The sequence below is a fragment of the Hyperoodon ampullatus genome (genome assembly GCF_949752795.1).
Source record: "Hyperoodon ampullatus genome assembly, chromosome: 15".
NCBI lineage: Eukaryota > Metazoa > Chordata > Mammalia > Artiodactyla > Ziphiidae > Hyperoodon > Hyperoodon ampullatus.
This window is the reverse complement of record NC_136928.1, coordinates 77,645,506-77,667,368: the sequence shown is the minus strand read 5'-3', so window position 1 is coordinate 77,667,368 and position 21,863 is coordinate 77,645,506. Positions and strand designations below refer to the sequence as shown.

General features: G+C 37.6%; 1 protein-coding gene across 3 annotated transcripts in view; it reads right to left on the bottom strand.

Annotated features, from left to right (window-relative positions):
* NBAS (NBAS subunit of NRZ tethering complex) overlaps positions 1-21,863 on the bottom strand; it is a gene marked incomplete at its 5' end in the record, with an annotated part of 354,840 nt that overhangs the window by 233,214 nt on the left and 99,763 nt on the right. For all 3 annotated transcript variants that reach the window (XM_079721535.1, XM_079721536.1, XM_079721537.1), the window contains 4 exons: positions 16,729-16,865; positions 17,234-17,338; positions 20,529-20,607; positions 20,871-21,011. In XM_079721535.1, coding sequence (XP_079577661.1) covers positions 16,729-16,865; positions 17,234-17,338; positions 20,529-20,607; positions 20,871-21,011 — 462 coding nt within the window. The remainder of the gene's footprint in view (positions 1-16,728; positions 16,866-17,233; positions 17,339-20,528; positions 20,608-20,870; positions 21,012-21,863) is intronic.

Sequence of the window (21,863 nt, the reverse complement as noted above, 5' to 3'; positions counted from 1 at the left end):
AGACTAAAGGATAGATGAATAAATCTGAACAAATGAAAAAACAAAAACTACCCAAAAACCACAGGGGTATTTACATCTCAAGATCAATATGCTTTCCCTGTAACTAAAGATTTTGATCATGTACCTGAGGTTTATTCAAAAGTTTCTGATTTAAAGTTTCTAAAATGGACTGTAGGACTCCCTATCTCGCAGCCATGCCATTAGCAACACTGCAATACTGCAGACCACAGGTGACTCTTGGCCTGCGTGTAGGAGCATAAATAAGCACAAAGAGATGTGGAATGTCCTAAGCTTTCAATAAACAAAGAGGCATAAAAGACTGTTTGCTCTGAGATACTGCTGTACAAGTCTATTTACAGCCTTTTCATCATGAGTCTTCTAAGTCTAGGCCAAATTACACTGCAGACTGACAATAACCACAACTGAAGAAATGAAAACCCCAGAAATAAAGAGGGAGAGGCTCTGGTGTCAATTCCACAGGCTATGATTGGGAAGACAATGGTGTATGTGTCTGCAGTGCTAGTTATTCTAACACATCTCTATTGCTGATGAGCTTCAAAGTTAAACTAGAGACTGTAGGAAGAGAATGAAAGCAAAACACTGGAGAATTTGAAGGAAATGAGTCTCATTTCTTTATATAGATTCTTAACTATGTAATAAACACTCATTCACAAAATCAGAGACAGGAAGTACAGAAAGTGATCTGGGAATTGACCCTGGAATAAAAACAAAGTCCAAATTATCTGCAAGGAAAACAATAACAAATAAATACCTCTATATCTGCATTGCTAGATCACATTCTATAATTTTCAGATTAAAGAAACACATACAGATTAATTTACCCCATTACAAATTCAGAAACCTATTTCGATCAACTGTATAGCTGATCTAAGCTAACCTTCTAGTATACACAGTAAGGTAGCTGGTGAAACTCAGAGGTGCAACTGAATAAACCAACAGAATTGGGGAAAGGACAAAGCATGTTGCATAAAAACTGAGATACGAACTCTACTAGTGAGATGAATAAACCTAAGTGGCATCCAATAAAAAATACAAGGTATGCAAAAAAGTAAGAAATTATGGCCCATAACCAGGAGAATAATCAATTTCCAAGAAACACCAATAACATGATAAGGAAAGACATAGAAAATGAGGAAGACCCAAATCTAACTCCTAGGAATAAAAAATTCAGCAGCTAAGATGAAAAACACACTGATGTCATTAATAGCAGACACTGCAAAAGAAAAGATTCGTTAAGTTTATAAAGACATAGTAATAGGAACTATCCAAAATGAAACAAAGAGGAGAAAAATACTGAAAAAAGTTAACTGTGAGACAGAATCAAGTGGCTAACACACACATAAGTGGAGTCCCAGTAAAGAGTATGCATATTGGGGATAGAAGGAGGAAGAGGAAAAATACCTGAAGAAATAACAGGCCTGAATTTCCTAAATTTAGCACAGAAGATCCAAGAAAGTCAATAAGCAACGATCAGAATAAACCTGAAGGGACTTCTCTGGTGGCGCAGTGGTTAAGAATCTGCCTGCCAATGCAGGGGACACAGGTTCGAGCCCCGGTCCGCAAAGATCCCACATGCCGTGGAGCAACTAAGCCCGTGCGCCACAACTCCTGAGACCATGCACCCAGAGCCCGTGCTCTGCAACAAGAGAAGCCACCGCAACGAGCAGCCCGTGCACCGCAACAAAGAGTAGCCCTGCTCGCAGCAACTAGAGAAAGCCTGCGTGCGATAACAAAGATCCAACACAGCCAAAAATAAATAAATTTAAAAAAATACTTTCCTAAAAAATGCTAACCATCATTAGAGCCTTCAGCAAGTCATAATCTTTTTGCAACAGTAACATCAAAGATCACTGATCACAGATCATATGACAAATATAATAATGAAAAAGTTTGAAATATTGCAGAAATTACCAAAATGTGACACAAAGTGAGCAATGCTGTTGGAAAAAATAGTGCCCATAGACTTGCCTGATGTAGGGTTGCCACAAACCTTCAATTTGTAAAAGACACAGTATCTGCGAAGCACAATAAAGCAAAGTGCAATAAAACAAGGTCTACCTGTAAATGGTCTAAGCACGCCAATTAAAAGGCAGAGATTGCTAGATAAAACAGCAAGATTCAACTATATTCTGTCTACAACAAACACACTTTAAATATAAAAAACCAAAATGTTATTGTACATCTAGCATTAGAAAAATAAGAGAGGTATTTAATTTAAAGCACATCAGAAATCTGATCTCTTTTGAGGTAAAACAGTCCTCATAAACCACTCCATATGTTTAACAGACAAAACTAAGCTGTCATATTACAAGTCAGGGTAGCAGTTCTGTCAGGTGAGGTGACCAGAAGAGGGTGAAAGGAGAGGGCACAGGGAGGCTGGTTATGTCTGTTTCTTAATCTTGTTCACTTTATGACAGTTCATCAAATTGCCCATTTATGATTTGTTCATTTTCCTACATCTACAAGTCAATAAAAAGTGAAATTAAAACTTTAACTTCACTTGAAACAATGCTCAAGTTTTGATTAATAATCTGGAATCTCAGGCACCTGATACCAGAAAAGGGGTACTGTCACAGATGAGAAATGAAAGCATTGGTGTCATCAAGGAGGAATATTCCCTATTACAATGTTGCATTTTGTTTACTCATCAGTCTTTAAAGCCTACTTAATGCACTTAAAACTAAAATATATCTATTATGACATTCCCATCGACATGTACCAAAAACTGCCGCTGCTACTGCTACAGCCATATCCACTATTAACGCAACCACCGCTGTACACTGAATGCCGATTATATGCTAGGAACTGCGCTAGGTAACATTATTTCTTAGGTTACTAAACCATCACAATCCCTCCACAATTTCCCCATTTCACACTTGACAAAACTCAAGTTCCAAGAAGCTAAATGACTTCCCCAAAGTAACAAGCTAGCAAGTTCAGGACCAGGACACACACCCATGTTTCTGACTGAAAGCCTCTTGCTCCTTCCAGCGTACCATACTATCGCTTCTCTACATCAAATATGTGTCAATACCAGGCATGCGATCCCAACATTTGTACATGTCATGGATTTTTTCCATGGTTATTATATATAGCATCTAAACTTTAGGATTAAAAAAATGGTACACACTGAGGTCAAAACATTTCTTAAAATAATGCAGATGCTTTGTCTACAAAATATCAATGTGATTCTTAATAGACTTTTACTTACTACAAATACAATATTTAAACAGGCTGGCCTGTATCAGAAATTGGAAAAATGCATCACAGAGTTATTTATATGTTCGTTAAATACATGTGATAAAGAGATTCACTGCTGTTACAGACAAGTATTTACATATTAATGAAATCTTGACAGGAAAAGACATTGTGTGATCAAAAAGAATTATAGAGACTATTTCCCAAATGGTAATTCGACCATTCAGAAGATGTTATAATCTACTTAAAGATCCCATGTTCTGAAATTATTGGTCAAGGTATTTAAAGTTTGGAAGAAAATGAATAATGAAAGAAAACACTCATCTCCATGAAAAGAGTATCATTTGGTACCACTAGGTAATGCTGAATCTAGCAACAGAATTTTAGGAAAATGCATTAGTTTAAAAAAAAAATAGGGGGACTTCCCTGGTGGCGCAGTGGTTAGGAATCCACCTGCCAATGCAGGGGACACGGGTTCGAGCCCTGGTCCGGGAAGATCCCACATGCAGCGGAGCAACTAAGCCCGTGTGCCACAACTACTGAGCCTGCACTCTAGAGCCTGCGAGCCACAACTACTGAAGCCCATGCTCCTAGAGCCCGTGCTCCGCAACAAAGAGAAGCCACCAACACGAGAAGCCACCGCAACAAGAAGCCTATGCACCGCAATGAAGAGTAGCCCCCCGCTCACCGCAACTAGGGAAAGCCCGTGAGCAGCAACAAAGACCCAACACAGCTGAAAATAAATAAATTAATTCATTAAAACCTTAAGGATATATAAAAAAAAAAGCTAAAAAAAAACCAGTACCTTCTCAGAGACTTTTTAATTTCAAATAAAGTCATAAACTTTACATCATGCTGTATACCTTAAACTTATACAGTGCTATATGTCAATTACATAACAATAAAACTGGAAGAAAAACATCATAAACATTAAACTATATTAAGCCACATCAAAAACATTTGACAAGGGCTTTCCTGGTGGCGCAGTGGTTGAGAGTCTGCCTGCCGATGCAGGGGACACGGGTTTGTGCCCCGGTCCGGGAAGATCCCACATGCCACGGAGCGGCTGGGCCCGTGAGCCATGGCCGCTGGGCCTGCGCGTCTGGAGCCTGTGCTCCACAACGGTAGAGGCCACAACAGTGAGAGGCCTGCGAACCGCAAAAAAAAAAAAAAAAAAAAAAAAAAAAAAAAAACATTTGACAAAAGCTATATATACACTAAAATAACGATGCTTTTAAAATTATTTTTTAAAATAATTTCAGGACATATTTCTTCCCTAATACCTCTCAAATTTTTTCCCTGAAAGCAGGATAATAATCCCTTTTCTGCTTATCTCATAGACATGCTAAGAGAATTGTATATGAATCATAAAATTCATTTGTAAATTTTTAAAAAAGTTTCATAATCATGAAATGTTTGTCGAATACAGAGCAAATGAATTAGTAAATCATTACACCTTCATTTCTTTAGTGTAATACTTCTGAGTACCAAATACATAACAAATACCAACATACTTTCCAAGGTCCATAAAAATTACTCTAAAAAAATGTTTCCACTTTCATAATCAATAAAATTGCCCTAAATCTATTCTGTTGCTTTAAATAAACAGAAAGACAAGAACTAATCAAGTCAAAATCTAAGATGCCCACAGTGCCAGGAGACATGCAAAGCAATTCTCCCACTGCCAGCCCCAGACCCTGCTCCCAGACAAGGGAGGATCTTAGGTCTTTCCTTTCCTATCCAACCACCAGGTTATTCTTGGATTCAGAAACTGCCAACTTATCCCATTTTGTAGCATGCTGCCTGCACGCCTCTCTCTAATGACAGTCACCGCAGAAGGCCACATACTTATTTCAAGCCTAGAATATAAACCAATTTATTGTTCTTTGCTCACAGCAGTTCAGAAATAAACTGCGCATACGGGAACTGAATTTTGGTTAGGTAACTAATCAATTTTTCAATTTTAAAGGGTAAAGCAACACTTTTATGTTTCCCTTGAGAATCAAAAAGGTGAATGCAATGCCCCAATCTTTCCATAATTATTTCATCATCCGGGCTATAGTTTAGGTGATATTTCATTACAACAACAACAAAAAAATATATGGTGGAAATAGAATGCCCAATAAAAACTGCTTCTTAAACGTTTCAAGGAAGAAAAAAGAGATCTTTATGATCAGGACTGGGCTACGTAAAAACCTGAGTAAAAAAAGATTCAAATTGTTCACTGGAAAACCTCTGCACTAATTCATTTTCAATTAACAAGTTAATTGTGAATATCTTTTGTACTCTGAGACTACATGATATCATATATGTGAGGACTAAGTAGGTGAAACAACTTCAGGTTAAATATTTATTCAGATGACTCTTTCCTACTCAAACTTCCCAGCATCAAAAACACACTCAACCTTCAAGGCCTAGATCAAACTTTACCTCTGCCAAGAAGGTTTTCCTGATTTACCTCCTTTGTAACAGAAACTAATCTCTCCTATCTCTAAAGCCATTTATACTCCTCCTGTGACACATATTTTAACTTTATGGTAGTTATATCTATAATTAACCTGTCTGATCTTCCCTACTAGATTCTAATTTATCTGTGGACAGGGACCACATCTGACTCATATACCTATCCACCTATTTAATCTAATATAATGCCTTTACATGGTACATAATTATTCCCTAAATTTTTATTGAAATAACACAAAATTTTATAGATTCATTCACCTTCTTTAGACTATTCTTTCAATGAAAATGAAATAGTTTAAAGCAACTTACAAATGCTTCAATTTTTAAATCAGTTTCACATGTACTCATGATTAATTATAAATTTCACTGAAAAGTTAAAATTCAGAAATCAACATCTGCTTCATAAGAAACATTACAGTAATATGCTTCTTATGGGAGAAAAACTTCCAGAATAACCTTAAAACTATGAAACTAAGCCAACAGTAATTGATCCTCCTACTGTTTTCTGTTGCCTTTCAAGAAAAAAAAAAAAAAAATCAACCAAACAATAACTTACCTTCTGAATCAAAAGCTGCCTACAGTCAACTTTGACTTCAATGAAAAAGATAGTTCAAATTATTTCATCTCTGAAAAAATCACAAACTAATGTAAAATATCAAAACATCACTAATTTGAAACTCGAAGTGTAGGAAAAAGTAAACTCCTATCTACCTTTCAGTTGTGAAGAATGGGAATAATGTTATCTGATCTTTTTCAAGGTAATTCTTTATTTGATTTATATAATTTAAGTTAAAAGGTATATGAATTTGACCTAGATCAAGTTTGTCCTACTGAAAAATTTAATAAAATGCATATTAATGTTTTGCTTTTATGACATAAATTTTATGTTGTTGTAGTAACAGAAAAAGTCTCCATATTTGGCTATTCAAACCCAAGATTTAGAAAACAAAGTATTAGATGTGATATTAGAAGCTCCCTTCATTTGGATGCCCTCTTCATCACCGAAAGATAAAGAAAAGGCTCTCCACAAGGAGTCAGGCAACAATGGTGATGTAACACCCCGTCCTGAACGAGAACTCATCTTTGTCCTTTACTTTATTTAAAAAATACTTTTGCAGCATAAACAGAAACATGGCCCACAGGTGGCCAGCCACTCTAAATCTTATTTGTGATATTAATTTTACTAAAAGCATATTATGCCTGAAGGACATTATGCCAGTCACAAAAAGACAAATACTGTATAGTCAAATTCATAAAACGAAAGTAAAATGGTGGTTGTCAGGGGCTGGGTTGAAAGAAAAATGGGGAGTTGTTATTTAATAGGTACAGAGTTTGTTTCCCAAGATAAAAAGGGTTCTGGAAATTGAGGGCACAACAATGTGAATGTACTTAACACTACTGAACTGCACACTGAAAAATGGTTAAGATGGTAAATTTTTATGTATTTTACGATTTTAAAAATTTTTTTAATAAAATAAAAAGTATATCAAGGCCAAATGGTCCTAATGGTCCCTATGCTTAACACAGAGTCAAAAATATACAACGCCAAAGATATGATCCAGAAATACACTAAAGATATACATATATTCACTCTGAAGACGATTGTAGACCACAACTAGTATATTACCTTGCTTTCAGTAGGAAAAGTCAGACAGGTTTCCTTTCCAGATTGTTTCAGAAAGAATGCTACTGAGTCCATTTTATTTACTTTGCTACATCGACCCCTTGTGTTTTCCAAATTTCTTCACATAACTACTATTCGTTCATCCAACAGTCATTAACCATCATTGCATTCATCAGTATAGTCAAAGCACCTGCTTGTGAGATAATGTTAGTCTGGTCATAAAAAACAAAACAAAACAAAACAAAAATGTGCCACGGGATACTAGCAGCCTCTAAAAGCAAAAATATCCTCCAAATTTGTCACCCAAAGGCCTTCTAGTTATGGGGGAGTGACAAAGACTTATCAATGAGGAGAAAAGGATGCAAAGCTTATTTACCCAATGACATTTCCCAATGAAAAATGAAAATGGGAAAATTCTTTGGGACCCTGGATTTTCTGTTGCATTACCAAGCGAGGTAGAGAGGCACCAAAGGGACAAAGGCCTGAGAAAAGCAGAAATGACTTAGGGTTAGCAAGGGAATAAAATACCAGGGACAAACACACGAGTTAAAGTATGCACAGCACAAAGAGGGCCTGGGTCTACAAGTCACAGGGAGGAAACTTCTGCCAGTTGGTTTGTCACACAATTTATCAGACTGTTTTGCAAGGTTTTTCTAAATGAAGGCGGGGTAAGTGCTTTTTACACTCTAGGATAGTAGATAGCACTTTCTGAATATGAGACTAGGTATGAGAATATGAAATGACTATAAACAGACCTAATATTAGGTTGACATCGTATTCTATTTAAACAACTGGTGACTTAAAATTTTTCACTCAGCCACTTCTTATTTTCAGCCTTAATGATATGTCACATAAATTACTGTGGAACTAAAGGTAGAGAATGGTCAGAAGTCAGTCAGCAAATAACACAAATAATCGCCAACTCTGAAAAGAAAATGGAAACGTCTAAAACACATTTTCATAGTTCACACAAGCACAGCCCATCTGTATATTATAGCATGCTTTTCACAGTCAAAATTTCAATCATCAAATAATCTAAACTTAGATATTCACAAGCAAACAAACTGCCAAGTTACTATAGAAACAGTTTTTCAAGGATGATGAGAAGAATGAGGTGTTCTGGATACTCTATTTCCATCAACAGAGGTTTGCTACTTGTACTATAAAATGCTTTAAATATTGCAATACACCAAAATACACTAAATATAATTCAATCTTTCCTTGCCAATTCTGGAGGCGATCCAGGAATATAAATATTAGGATCAATTTTCACTGTCTAGTAATAAATATATGTGTCAAAGAACTTCATGAGTGACAGATACTGAATGACAGAGTTTATTTCCATATATTAAAAGTAAATGAAGTCTAGGGGCTTCCCTGGTGGCGCAGTGGTTGAGAGTCCGCCTGCCGATGCAGGGGACGTGGGTTCGTGCCCCGGTCCGGGAAGATCCCACATGCCGTGGAGCGGCTGGGCCCGTGAGCCATGGCCGCTGAGCCTGCGTGTCCGGAGCCTGTGCTCCGCAATGAGAGAGGCCACAGCAGTGAGAGGCACGCGTACCGCAAAAAAAAAAAAAAAGTAAATGAAGTCTAAATGCAATGTGGTATCCTAGATCAGATACTGCAACTGAAAAAGGATATTAGGAGAAACACTCCTTAAATCCAAATAAATACGTAGTTTAGTTAACAGTAACATATGGTCAGTTCTGTAATGTTTTCAAAATGCAAACTTGTTCCAATAAATTAATATATTATGGAACAACTTCAGCAAAACAAATTTCACATTTGCTGATGCCCAATTCCATCCACAAGAAACATTAGGTGAACACAGAAAACTGCGCTCAGCTGAACCAAGCCACATCAGCTCACGTGTGCATGCACACTCACTCCCCAAACATCCAGCAGCAGCCTCAGTCCCCAGAATGTATCAGGAGCCACTCCAGTCCACATCTGGGGCTACAACTTTGTACTGGAATTCTAACCACCCGCCTCCTCCACTTCCCAATAACACACAAACTGCAACTGCTCCAACACTCACTTCCATAAGCAGTCTTTTTCAGGTCTTTGTCAAGGTAAAGTGCCATATTTTAGTATTTACGTGTTTCTTAATCATTTAATATATGTAAAACTATACTACGATTGTTACTACATTCCTAACTTTGTTCCACTAACCCTATTCTCCCCATAAGCCCTGTGGTTCTCACTGAAGTATTTTGCATAGTGCAGTGATTTTTAGGAATGCATATGTCACGTTATATGCAGGACTATTCCAGCAGTAATTTCTTAGTTTTGACAAATGTGATATGATTATGTAAGAAGGAAGAGGAAGCTAGGCAAGGGGTGTACAGGAGCTTTCTGTATTATCTTTGCAACTTTTCCATTACTATAAAAATATTCCAATAAGTTTAAAATAATAATTATATAACATATATAAGGCCAAGGCCTTAGCATGGGATTCTGCATTAATAATAATTCCTAATGCTTAAGTAGCAATGACTTGGTGCCAAGCACCATTCCTGGTGTTTTACATACATTAACTCGGTCATTCTCACAATGCTATGAAGTAAGTGCTATAATCATCCCCATTTTATAGGTGAGAAGACTGCGGTACAGTTAGAAAACGTGTCCAAGATCACAAATCTAGGCAACTTGGCTCTAACTAGTCAGTGTTTTTATCCCACTCCTATATTATTTCAACAGACAACTGTTTTGAATACAACCTTTTAAACTAGCCTGCTTTCACCACTCTGGAAAGGTTTTCCAATAAAACAAAAGGCATAAATGAAAAATCTAAATAAACTTTCTAAAACATGCTATAAGCATCAAAAATACTAAAAGTCGGGCTTCCCCAGTGGCGCAGTGGTTGAGAATCCGCCTGCCAATGCAGGGGACATGGGTTCAATCCCTGGTCCGGGAAGATCCCACATGCTGCGGAGCAACTAAGCTCGTGTGCCACAACTACTGAGCCTGTGCTCTAGAGCCCATGAGCCACAACTACTGAGCCCGTGTGCCACAACTACTGAAGCCCACGTGCCTAGAGCCCGTGCTCCACAATGAGAGAAGCCACTGCAATGAGAAGCCCGCGCACCGCAACAAAGAGTAGCCCCCGCTCACCGCAACTAGAGAAAGCCCGCACGCAGCAACGAAGACCCAACACAGCCAAAAATAATTAATTAATTAATTTAAAAAAAAATACTAAAAGTCAAAAAATATACTTCTCTTTCTTTCACCAAAAAAAACCCTCTAGGGCTTCCCTGGTGGCGCAGTGGTTGAGAGTCCGCCTGCCAATGCAGGGGACACAGGTTCGTGCCCTGGTCTGGGAAGATCCCACATTGCTGCGGAGTGGCTGGGCCCGTGAGCCATGGCCGCTGAGTCTGCGCGTCCGGAGCCTGTGCTCCGTGACGGGAGAGGCCACAACAGTGAGAGGCCCGCGTACCACAAAAAACAAAACAAAACAAAAAAAACCTCTATTACCACGAACTGCCAAAGTTAACAAAGATGGTAAGAAACGTCACCTTTGTACTAAAAGAGTCAAATAGAATATAAAATGTAAACGTTTTACAGCAATGACAAACTAAGGATAGGTAGCTAACAAAAATATGTATCACCTATGACAGATAAAATAATTTCAAAGCTTTATACAACTTGGTCACATTTCATCAATGTCAAATATGATTATTTAAGAATGACAATATAAAACACTAAAATAACACAAACCAAAGTTTCCCAGCAATCATAATCATAAAATTTGGTTCAATTAAAATTAGTTAATCAAACTCCCATTAAAAGCCAAGGCACACATATATATGGAATCTAAAAAAAAGAATGGCTCTGAAGAACCTAGGGGCAGGACAGGAATAAAGACACAGATGTAGAGAATGGACTTGAGGACACGGGGAGGGGGAAGGGTAAGCCGGGACAGTGAGAGAATATCATGGACATATGTACACTACCAAATGTAGAATAGATAGCTAGTGGGAAGCAGCCGCATAGTACAGGGAGGTCAGCTCAGTGCTTTGTGACCACCTAGAGGGGTGGGATAGGGAGGGTGGGAGGGAGACGCAAGAGGGAGGAGATATGGGGATATATGTATATGTAGAGCTGATTCACTTTGTTATAAAGCAGAAACTAATACACCATTGTAAAGCAATTATACTCCAATAAAGATGTTAAAAAAAAAGAAGTCAAGGGAAACATTCTGCCAATGGCATCTCAAAACAGAGTAGGTGAAAGGTCAACTATTTGGCTGACCTAAGCTAGGAAGAAAATAAAGCAGGAAAGGAGGATTTAAAGTGAGGGTAAGAGAGAAAACACAGTCTCTTCAATAAGTGGTGCTGGGAAAACTGGAAAGCTACATGTAAAAGAATGAAATTAGAACACTCCCTAACACCATACACAAAAATAAACTCAAAATGGATTAGAGACCTAAATGTAAGACCAGACACTATAAAACTCTTAGAGGAAAACATAGGAAGAACACTCTATGACATAAATCACAGAAAGATCTTTTTTGTTCCACCTCCTAGAGTAATGGAAATAAAAATAAACAAATGGGACCTAATGAAACTTAAAAGCTTCTGCAAAGCAAAGGAAACTACAAACAAGACGAAAAGACAGCCCTCAGAATGGGAGAAAATATATGCAAATGAATCAACGGACAAAGGATTAATCTCCAAAATATATAAACAGCTCATGCAGCTCAATATTAAAAAAAACAAACAACCCAATCCAAAAATGGGCAGAAGACCTAAAGAGACATTTCTCCAAAGAAGACATACAGATGGCCAAGAAGCACATGAAAAGCTGCTCAACATCACTAATTATTAGAGAAATGCAAAGCAAAACTGCAGTGAGGCATCACCTCACACCAGTTAGAACAGGCATCATCACAAAATCTACAAACAACAAATGCTGGAGAGGGTGTGGAGAAAAGGGAACCCTCTTGCACTGTTGGTGGGAATGTAAATTGATACAGCCACTATGGAGAACAGTATGGAGGTTCCTTAAAAAACTAAAAATAGAACTACCATATGACTCAGCAACCCCACTACTGGGCATATACCCTGAGAAAACCATAATTCAAAAAGACACATGCACCCCAATGTTCACTGCAGCACTATTTACAACAGCCAGGTCATGGAAGCAACCTAAATGCCCATCGACAGACTAATGGATAAAGAAGAAATGGTACATATATACAGTGGAATATTACTCAGCCATAAAAAGGAACGAAATTGGGTCATTTGTAGAGATGTGGATGGACCCAGAGACTGTCATACAGAGTGAAGTAAGTCAGAAAGAGAAAAACAATTATCATATATTAACACATATATGTGGAACCTAGAAAAATGGTACAGATGAACCAGTTTGCAGGGCAGAAACAGAGACACAGATGTAGAGAACAAACGTATGGACACCAAGGCGGGAAAGCAGCGGGGTGGGAGTGGGGGGGTGGGCGGTGGTGGGATGAATTGGGGGATTGGGATTGACATGTAGACACTGATGTGTATAAAATGGATAATTTTATAAGTATAATGGATAATTCAAAAATAAATAAATAAAAATAAAGTGAGGGTAAAATTCTAAATAGAATGGCCAAGGAAGATCGATAAACTGGAGGAGACAAATAAATAACCATATAATATGTTAGGCATAAGTGCTAGAAGAAAAGAAAACTCAGATAAGGGCAGAGAGAGGAGGGAGTGGAAGCAATGGGGAAGAGTGGTTGAGGAAGGCCTTTTTGAAGAGGGCGCCTTTGAGCAGAGACCAAGTCATGTGAAGATCCAGGAGGACACACCCAGCGGGAGCACACTAACCTTGAAAAGCCCTAAGGGGGGCGGGGAGGGAAGGCCTGGCATGCTCATGGGACTGCCAGTGTGGCAGAGTGGAGAGAGGAGGGCACTGTGCCAAGTGTCCCAACAGCAAGCTGAAGGCAGTGGGGAGCTACGTGGTCATTCTGCGTTTGGGAGCCGTCCATTTAGAGCTTAGTGACTTGTTTCTAATCAATTCAACAGATAATTAAAAAGTCATTATTACTTGAAAAATACAAGTTGGCGGGCTGAAGAGAAGATAAAGCAGGATGAAATATAGGCTCTACCACTGAGCAATGTATACGCTCACAGAAAAGCAAGGCATGCACACAGAACGTTCTACAGCTGTCCGAGGCGGTAAACAAGGAAGTGGCAAGACCATTTCAGGAGCTGGCAAACACTGTAACTGAGGAGAAGAAGAGAGAAAGCAAAAAAGGCTGCAGACTTAGAGTCTTTTCAACTCATCTCTTCCTCAGTTTGAAAGCATGATGCTGCAAGCAGGAACTTCTGTTCCTGTGTGAACCATACCTGATGACTCCTGCTGAAGAGGAACTGTGTTCACTCATTTCAAGACCCCTACCATAGCGCCAGGCATGCAGAAGGGGCTCGGTCAAACAGTGAGGGGTGTTTACATTCCAACAGATACTTTGTGTCCATCTGACCCAAAGTTTCCAAGTGATTTGAAAATGAATAGCAAGTACTCAAAAAATATATTTCCTAAAAAAGGGAAATAAGTCCTAAGATTGTATCTTATGGATCTCCACGTCCATTAGAGTAAAACTTCGAATAGGGTAGAAGAGTACAGGCTTCAACTATGGGCTAAAATAGCAATTGAATCTTTAAGGCGGTGGGAGCCTTGGAGAAACATTACCTGGACACCTCCCTTGTTAATAAGTGAAAGCATATTCAGTTGCAATCCCTTCAGGACATCTTTTCATCTCTTTTCTAAATGGGCATAAAATGGACCTAATTTATCCAGTTAGCAAACAACTTTAGAGAACTACTACACAAACACCTGGGCTCTGAGGATCCAAAACTCAGGAAGAGATGACCTCCATCTTGAGGTTAGTGAGTTTAAGGCTGGGTGTTTATAAAAGAAGAGAACAAGGGGTAGAAAGGCAGTAATAAAAATGACTGACTATAATACAAAATAAAAAGTGCTACACTGCAAGAATGAACAAAGAATTATGAGAATATAGGGAAAGGAATAATTACTGAAGACCTCATAGAAGAGGCTATGCCTGAAACAACTGTGGTTTTGCTTTGCAGTCACATAAAAGACATTACTATTAAAATCTATTGTTCTTTCTCAGTCTTTCTAACTATAGCAAAAATATAATCAACGTGAATGACTTTCTTGAGAAACAAAGATTAACAAAAAAATAAATCTATATTTTCTCAATATATTTAAAATGATTATAACTTAAGGACTCACAAGAAATCAGTCTTTTCCAAGTTTGTCTAAGCAACACATCCCACAAGAAAGGTTCAAAATAACATCTAATTACCCTCTGCTGCAATGATATACCCAAAGTATTTACTGCCATTTAAATCAGTTATGACAGCCACCATAAAGGAACCATAGATAGGGCTTTCAAAGATAACATATAGCATTGGGCATTGTAAAACTATTCTAAAAACCAATTCTAAAATTTCAGGTTAAAATCAAACGTTTAAGCAATCATCAGAAGACAATGCAAATAAATGAGTTCAAATCTAAGGAGAAATTACCTTTAGAAAAAACATTAAGACAGTGGCCCTTTTCTCTATACTAACAATGTACAGTAGAAAAGTTCATTTCCATGCAGATTAGATCTATTTTGCAAATAGGCAGAAAATAAATGAATTATATTCTGAAATATTTATAAATACATATTTATAGACTGCATTTACTTATCAGTATTCAGATCTAAAAGAAACTGCTTGAAAGGGACATCCCAAGCTTTTTCTTTTTGCTCACTTTTATAACAAAGAATTACATTTTAGTACTAACAGTAATGCAAAATAGGGAGTTTATAACTTCTATTTTTAAAGCTTACTGACTTACAACTCTAAGTAAAAATAGGTTCAAATCCTGGCTGCACTTACATAAAGCTTAATATGCTATTAAACCTCTGTAAATCTCAGCTTTCTATAATAACAGAGATAATACCAAAAGTGTCGGGAGACCGGATGTAAGTATGTGCCAAATGCATAGTAATTACTGTATAAATGCTGGTCATTATCATCAACACCTAAGCCTACAACTATGCAGGGGAGGTGCAGAGGGGGAATGAGGAAGCCAAATGATCCCCAGGTCCCTTCCCATATCACTGTAAGTTGCCAGTAGCTAGAGTCTGGAACAATGATTTCAGTCAGAGCCGTCATAATCCCTTACAGTGTATTTTATAGTTTACAAGCAGACTTCATACAGATCAATTCACCTATTACTAAAAGTATCCAACATAAGTAAGCAAGACAGGGACTCTCAACTCTTTTTAAGATTGGGCAAACAAATTCAGAAAGGATGCAGCTAATGACTGAGCCACATTTACCAGTGGGCTAGTTTACCAGATATAAAAGGTCTCACAAATAGACATATTCTTGCCTTCTGCCTCTATGTGGTCAGACAGAAGCAGCATATGCTACTCCCAGGTGGCATTCAGGCCTGGGGCTGATGACCTGCCCATCTCCAGACTACACATTGAGGCAAACACAGCTGAGTCTGGAACAACAGGGAGGATAAGGGTGTCAACCCTCCATGCAGTCAAAAACCTCTTATAACTTATAGTCAGCCCTCCATGCACATGGATCCTCTGTACACACAGCTCCACATCCTCACATTCAGCCAACTGAGGATCATGTCGTCTTGTAGCATTTACTACTGAAAAAAGTCCACGTGTGAGTGGAACTGCACAGTTTGAACCCGTGTTGTTCAAGGGTCAACTGTATATTCTCTTTTCCTTATTCTCGGGAAGTGATGTTCTGGCCTTTGGAAGCCCACCAGATGGTACAACTGGGTCTTAATGGTCCCACTGGTCTTAAGAGTCCATGTCACATGTCACAACCCAATTATCAAAAAGCCTTCAACTGAGATAAGGAGCATTAGTATAATAGGAAAGAGGTACTTTGATTTCCCATCTGTCTTTGTGTCTCTGGAATTTCATAGGGAGAAAAGGTTGTTGAGAAAAGCCGGATCCCCAGGACATTCCTGGGTTCCCTGGACCTACAACCTAATATTGTCAGAACTACACTTCAATTTCTAAAAGATACAACTAATTCAAACAGACATTGTTATCCTAAAAACTGTTCTTAACCATAAAAAAAAAAAACAATATATATTGAGTACATAGCCATAAAGCTAGGAGACTTTTTTTTTTTTTTTAGTAGCAGAAGACTTTCAAAAAAAAAAAAAAAAGTAAAGTTCACATTCCTTACGTTACAGTAATCCTATTATGCTAGACACATTTTGGTTTGGCCTCAGGATCATGTAAAAATAAGTTAGAAATAATTTTATAATCAGAAAAAAAAGTTTAAATTGTTTACATTTAAAAATTTTTTTAATTTAAGATGTTTAGCGTGAAACAAAAATTGTTACTTAGCAAAAAGGTAAAATTCAGTGAACACAGTACATACCAAGCTTCAGGGAGCAAAACGGAATATTCATGTGGAGAAGTGGTCTCTGGGAAATTGGAGAGAATCACAAGGCGGTGAGGAAGCAGGTCAGATCCATGGTAAGTGAACAGAATTTCTAGGGCTTGTACATTACTTTCCTGTACAGAAGGCAAGGGCAAGTTTCTAATGTGAACCTTAGAAATAAAGGAGTGATTTTGTATGACAACATTCAAAACCTTAAAATTAACTTTTTAATGCAGTTCTGATATGAAGTGCTTTGAAAGATTCCTGATTTTTCCAGGTCTGTATCAGTTTTCTCAACCTAATGCTCTAAAAATTATTTTTAGAACTCAGAATGATGAATAAAAAAATTTTAACATGATTCTATTTTCTCTACATTTATTAATATAGTACAACACAGAAAGGAAATGTAATCATATATGCATGCAATAACATTAACTGCATGGCTCGAAGACTTAGAAAGTGTTAATAACCATAATTGTTTTATTTACAAAAAAGAAATTACCCGAGCATAAGTTCTTGCTGAGAGAACAATATTCTGATTTCTGAACTTCTTAAAGAATTCAGCATCATATCTCTGTTCAGATGCGTGAGGCACTCTGAGGATTTCCTGAGGGGAAACAGTGATTTAATGGAAAGGCTTTTAAATATGGGTGACAAGAAAATATTAAAAACCATTACAACTCTGCCTACCTCAATAAATAAGGCCTGAATTAATTAAACTCTCAACTGTTAACTAAAGTACTACATCTGTATTCTTGTCTTTATTTGGAAAATGGCTATATTTATAAATGCTGTTAATTAAAAAAAAATCCAGAAGTAAATGAAATAGGCAGTAAAATTACAGTAGGACAACCAAAATCCACCGCCTGGTAAAAACAAATAAGCAACAGTGATACATGGCTATGTACTATGGGCACCTGTCACATCTGTGTGAGAACTTTAGATTAACTTTACTGCTGCTGGAGTGATCTATGTAAATTGCAGATCGAACCATTCATTCTTTAATCAGATATTTATTAGGTGTCAATAATGTGCAAGAGGCACTGTGATAGGCAGTGGTGATACAATGAACGATAATACAGCTTCCCTGCTCTCCAAGTAGCTCAAAATCTATTAGGGAAGACGAACAAGCAGTAAGAACACATAAAGGGAAACACACAGGAAACACACTAAAACTAGTCCTGGGAGGACAGGGAAGGCCTCCCAGAAGGGACGCCAAAGCTGAAACATAAAGAATAAACAGGGCCTCCCTGGTGGCGCAGTGGTTGAGAGTCCGCCTGCCGATGCAGGGGATACGGGTTCGTGCCCCGGTCTGGGAGGATCCCATATGCCGCGGAGCGGCTGGGCCCGTGAGCCATGGCTGCTGGGCCTGCGCGTCCGGAGCCTGTGCTCCGCAACGGGAGAGGCCACAACAGTGAGAGGCCCGCGTACCACAAAAAAAAAAAAAAAAAAAAAAAAAAAAAAAAAAAAAAAAATAAAGAATAAACAGCAGCTAGCCATGGCAACGGCAAGTGTACATCTCCCCACTGCAGCGCATGACTTCAGGCTCATTTCTCTTGTGTTTATGCTGAACCCCAGATACCTAGCATGCTGGCTTTCACATAATAAACAGCCAATAAATATCTGTTAACTACATTAACTTACTGAGATAGGAAAGAGGGAAGAAAGAGGATGTTCAGAGGAGGTTCTTGCTTCCTATTTATTTAGACAAAATACCTACCTTCTCTAAGCCTCACATCCATAAAACTGAGAGGATAACAATACCTGCCTCAGAGGGCTGTCAAGAAATAATCTGAATTAAGTACCTAAGACACTGGCTGGCAAACAGTAAGTCCTCAACAAATATGTTGGTATTTTTTAAGGTATTCTCTGAACTACTGATATCTTCAAATATTTCCTGAGCTCCTCAACAAGCCAGGTCTCATTCTGAGCTCTGGTGATACTGCAGCAAACAGGACAAGACCCTTACCCTTATGGAGCTTCTATGCTTGCATCCCACCCCCCCGCATAGTAGTCCCATAGCCCCCTAAGTCAGCCTCCCTTTTTTTAATGACTGGCTGAAATATCACTTCCTACATAGTCTTCTTGGACATCCCAGGAAAACTTTAATGTTTTGCTCCGTTATGCTCCCTCATCAATTCTTCATATCTTCATTATCGTCACTTATTGCCCATATAATGAGGACTCCACAAGGACTATTCCTTGTTCATCTCTCTACCACCAGCACTGGCATAATATTTGGCACACAGTAGGAACTCGTGTAAAATTTAAATAAATCCATTTTTATCTAATTTATCACAGAATTAATAAAATAAGCCATGCCCTACGATTAAAATGCAAGGACTATCTTTACCACTATCTAGCTGGTTAGTCACTGTATCAGAACATCTTCGTTTCTAAGTTTTAACGGCCAAGTTCATCAACTTCACCTACTTTTCAAAAGCTTAACTTAATTCCATTTTTGTGGGCTCAACAAATACTTTAAATTTCACTATTACCATGTAATAATAAATGCACTTACTACTGTCAAATAGGAAATAGCAATTCAATAACTAAAAAATAATAAAATAAAATTAACTGGAATGTGAAACTCTGAATATTTTATGGAACTTTTTCTTTTTAAGATCTCATCAGTGAAACTAAAGCTAAGTATAAAAAATAATAAACTATATCTGTACCAACATCAGTAATTCACAACATGGTTTTATATATTACGTCAATATCACAGAACTCGGACATAATAAAAGGATATGCTTTAAAATAATATGACCATCCAACAGTCAAACTAGTTGTACTACAGATAAAACTATTAGGAATGTTTTGTAACTTGTTTGTATGAAGTGATATACTAATTATCATGTTTACTAATAACCAGAGAAATAGTCCTCTTTTGTCACTAGTATTTTGTTTGAAAACATTCTATTCTATTAACAGCTGGAGAATCAAATGCTTTTATTTGCCTGCAGGCATCACAAGTACTAAGTACCTCCATTACTATGGGGACGGGCATCATGTTATCAGATGTGATGTTTACTGAGTCCCTACTATGCGCCAATACCAAAAGCCACGGTGTGCCCACAGAAGGGAGGCTGAGACAGATGGAGGAAGTAAACTGCAAATGAAGTCAAATTTCAAAGGTGGGAAATTTATACTAAATCCTGGGTAATGTAAGCTATGAGGGTCATGTGAAAAAGCAATCTAAACTATGTCTATTTTACGAAATGCTTCTCACGCCTTTAACAATACTTAAATTTCATGGTACAGAGTGCTACTGAAATGCCCAACATGGGATATTTGTGCTTGTGGTCCCGAAGAAACAATTTTGAAGTATGCTTTAAGTTCAAGTGACTAACTCTGGCCGTAATTAGCATCAAAGTTTAACCAACTAAATCCAAACCACTAATAAATCATTAAAATTAAACAAGTCAGAAATATTCATATTAGGATTATTAAAACCCAGTGTATACTGAATTTGGTACTATAGACAGTTATATGTCATAACCTAAAGTTTAAATGTAAAATAAAGGTAAATGAAAAGGATCATAAATCTAGGAAACATAGATGCTCTGAGATGGCTAACGCATTTCTACTCCCTAGACTAACAAAGCAACTCTGGCCTTTCGTGAATCTCTAAATTTTACCAAAACCGATGTATAAGAGAAACTGCTTCTATACAAAATGAAGTTTTCCCACATAAATAGTTCTAAAGACCAAGAATATCAGATATGAAGGCAGCCTCAGCACGTACAATGACAGATCAAATGAACATAATTGGTTTGATTAAAACTACTACTTACCTCATATGTTGCAAGTCGATCTAAGTAGGTTAATAATTTCAGTCTACAACGGCAAAGTTCCTTTTGTTCCAGTGTTAACCTGTTTTGAACAACTGTATTAGGCCACTTATATTTACCTACAAGCACATTTCTCTAAGATCTAAAATAGAATAAAAATGATCAATATTCCATTAAGTCTCAAATTCATGGAACAGTACACAAAAGCACAAGGGTAAAACAATACTAAATGCATTTGATTTAACCTGCTGAAATAATGTACAGTAATTGTCACTGGTAAAGAACACACTCAGATTACTAGTTATTTTAAAGAAATTACCAAATGAACAGTAATAAATCATTTACTTTGAAAAGTTCACTAATTTAAGTAGCTCTTGTCTCTTCCTGAGCTCCTTCTCCTTTTTCTTCTCGGCAAGCTCTTCATCAGGTGGGGAAAGCTCCTCATAGGAGATACTGTCTATGTCTATTTCACCAAGTAGTGTAAATCTGTGAGAAAAAAAGAAAACCCAAATCTGTGTATTTTTTAAAATTTCATATAGTGAAGTACCTTCTCCTACTTTGATTTTATTACATTGGTTTCTGCAGAAACAGAAACAAGCAATTATTTGAAAGAAAGCTTTTGCTATTTATTATAAGCAAAGGATTCTTTCATTTATATCCATAGAATGGGCAAAAAGTCGTCAGTAATCATCACATGTGGAAACTCTGAATATCAAGAAAATGAAAACTGCTTAGGAAAACATGGGAGGTTATAGTCACCCAATGTGAAACAGCCTATGAAGAAAACGTTGCCCAGAGTTTACAATGTGAATCACTTCTATTTAAGGTCTTAAAATGGTAATGAATGTCAGTCTCATTTAAATTACTTATCAAATACACTATCACATTTATATCCTCCCAAAAGTTCCAAATGTTTGATGAACAGCAGCCCTTGTCAAATAACTTTATTACTGTTATTAACTGACATTTGTAGGGTGCTTAAGAGCTTATGAGGTGACTCCCTCTTGCGAGAGCACCGCAATCACAACAAACTGCTGAACAATCCTCGACAGAAAGACACTGGAACTCACCAAAAAAGATACCCCACCTCCAAAGACAAAGGAGAAGCCACAATGAGACGGTAGGAGGGGCACAATCACAATAAAATCAAATCCCAAGACCACTGGGTGGGTGACTCACAAACTGAAGAACACTTATACCACAGAAGTCCACCCACTGGAGTGAAGGTTCTGAGCCCCTCCCAGGGTCAGGCTTCCCACCCTGGGGGTCTGGCAACAGGAGGGGGAATTCCTAGACAATCAGACTTTGAAGGCTAGCAGGATTTGATTGCAGGACTTT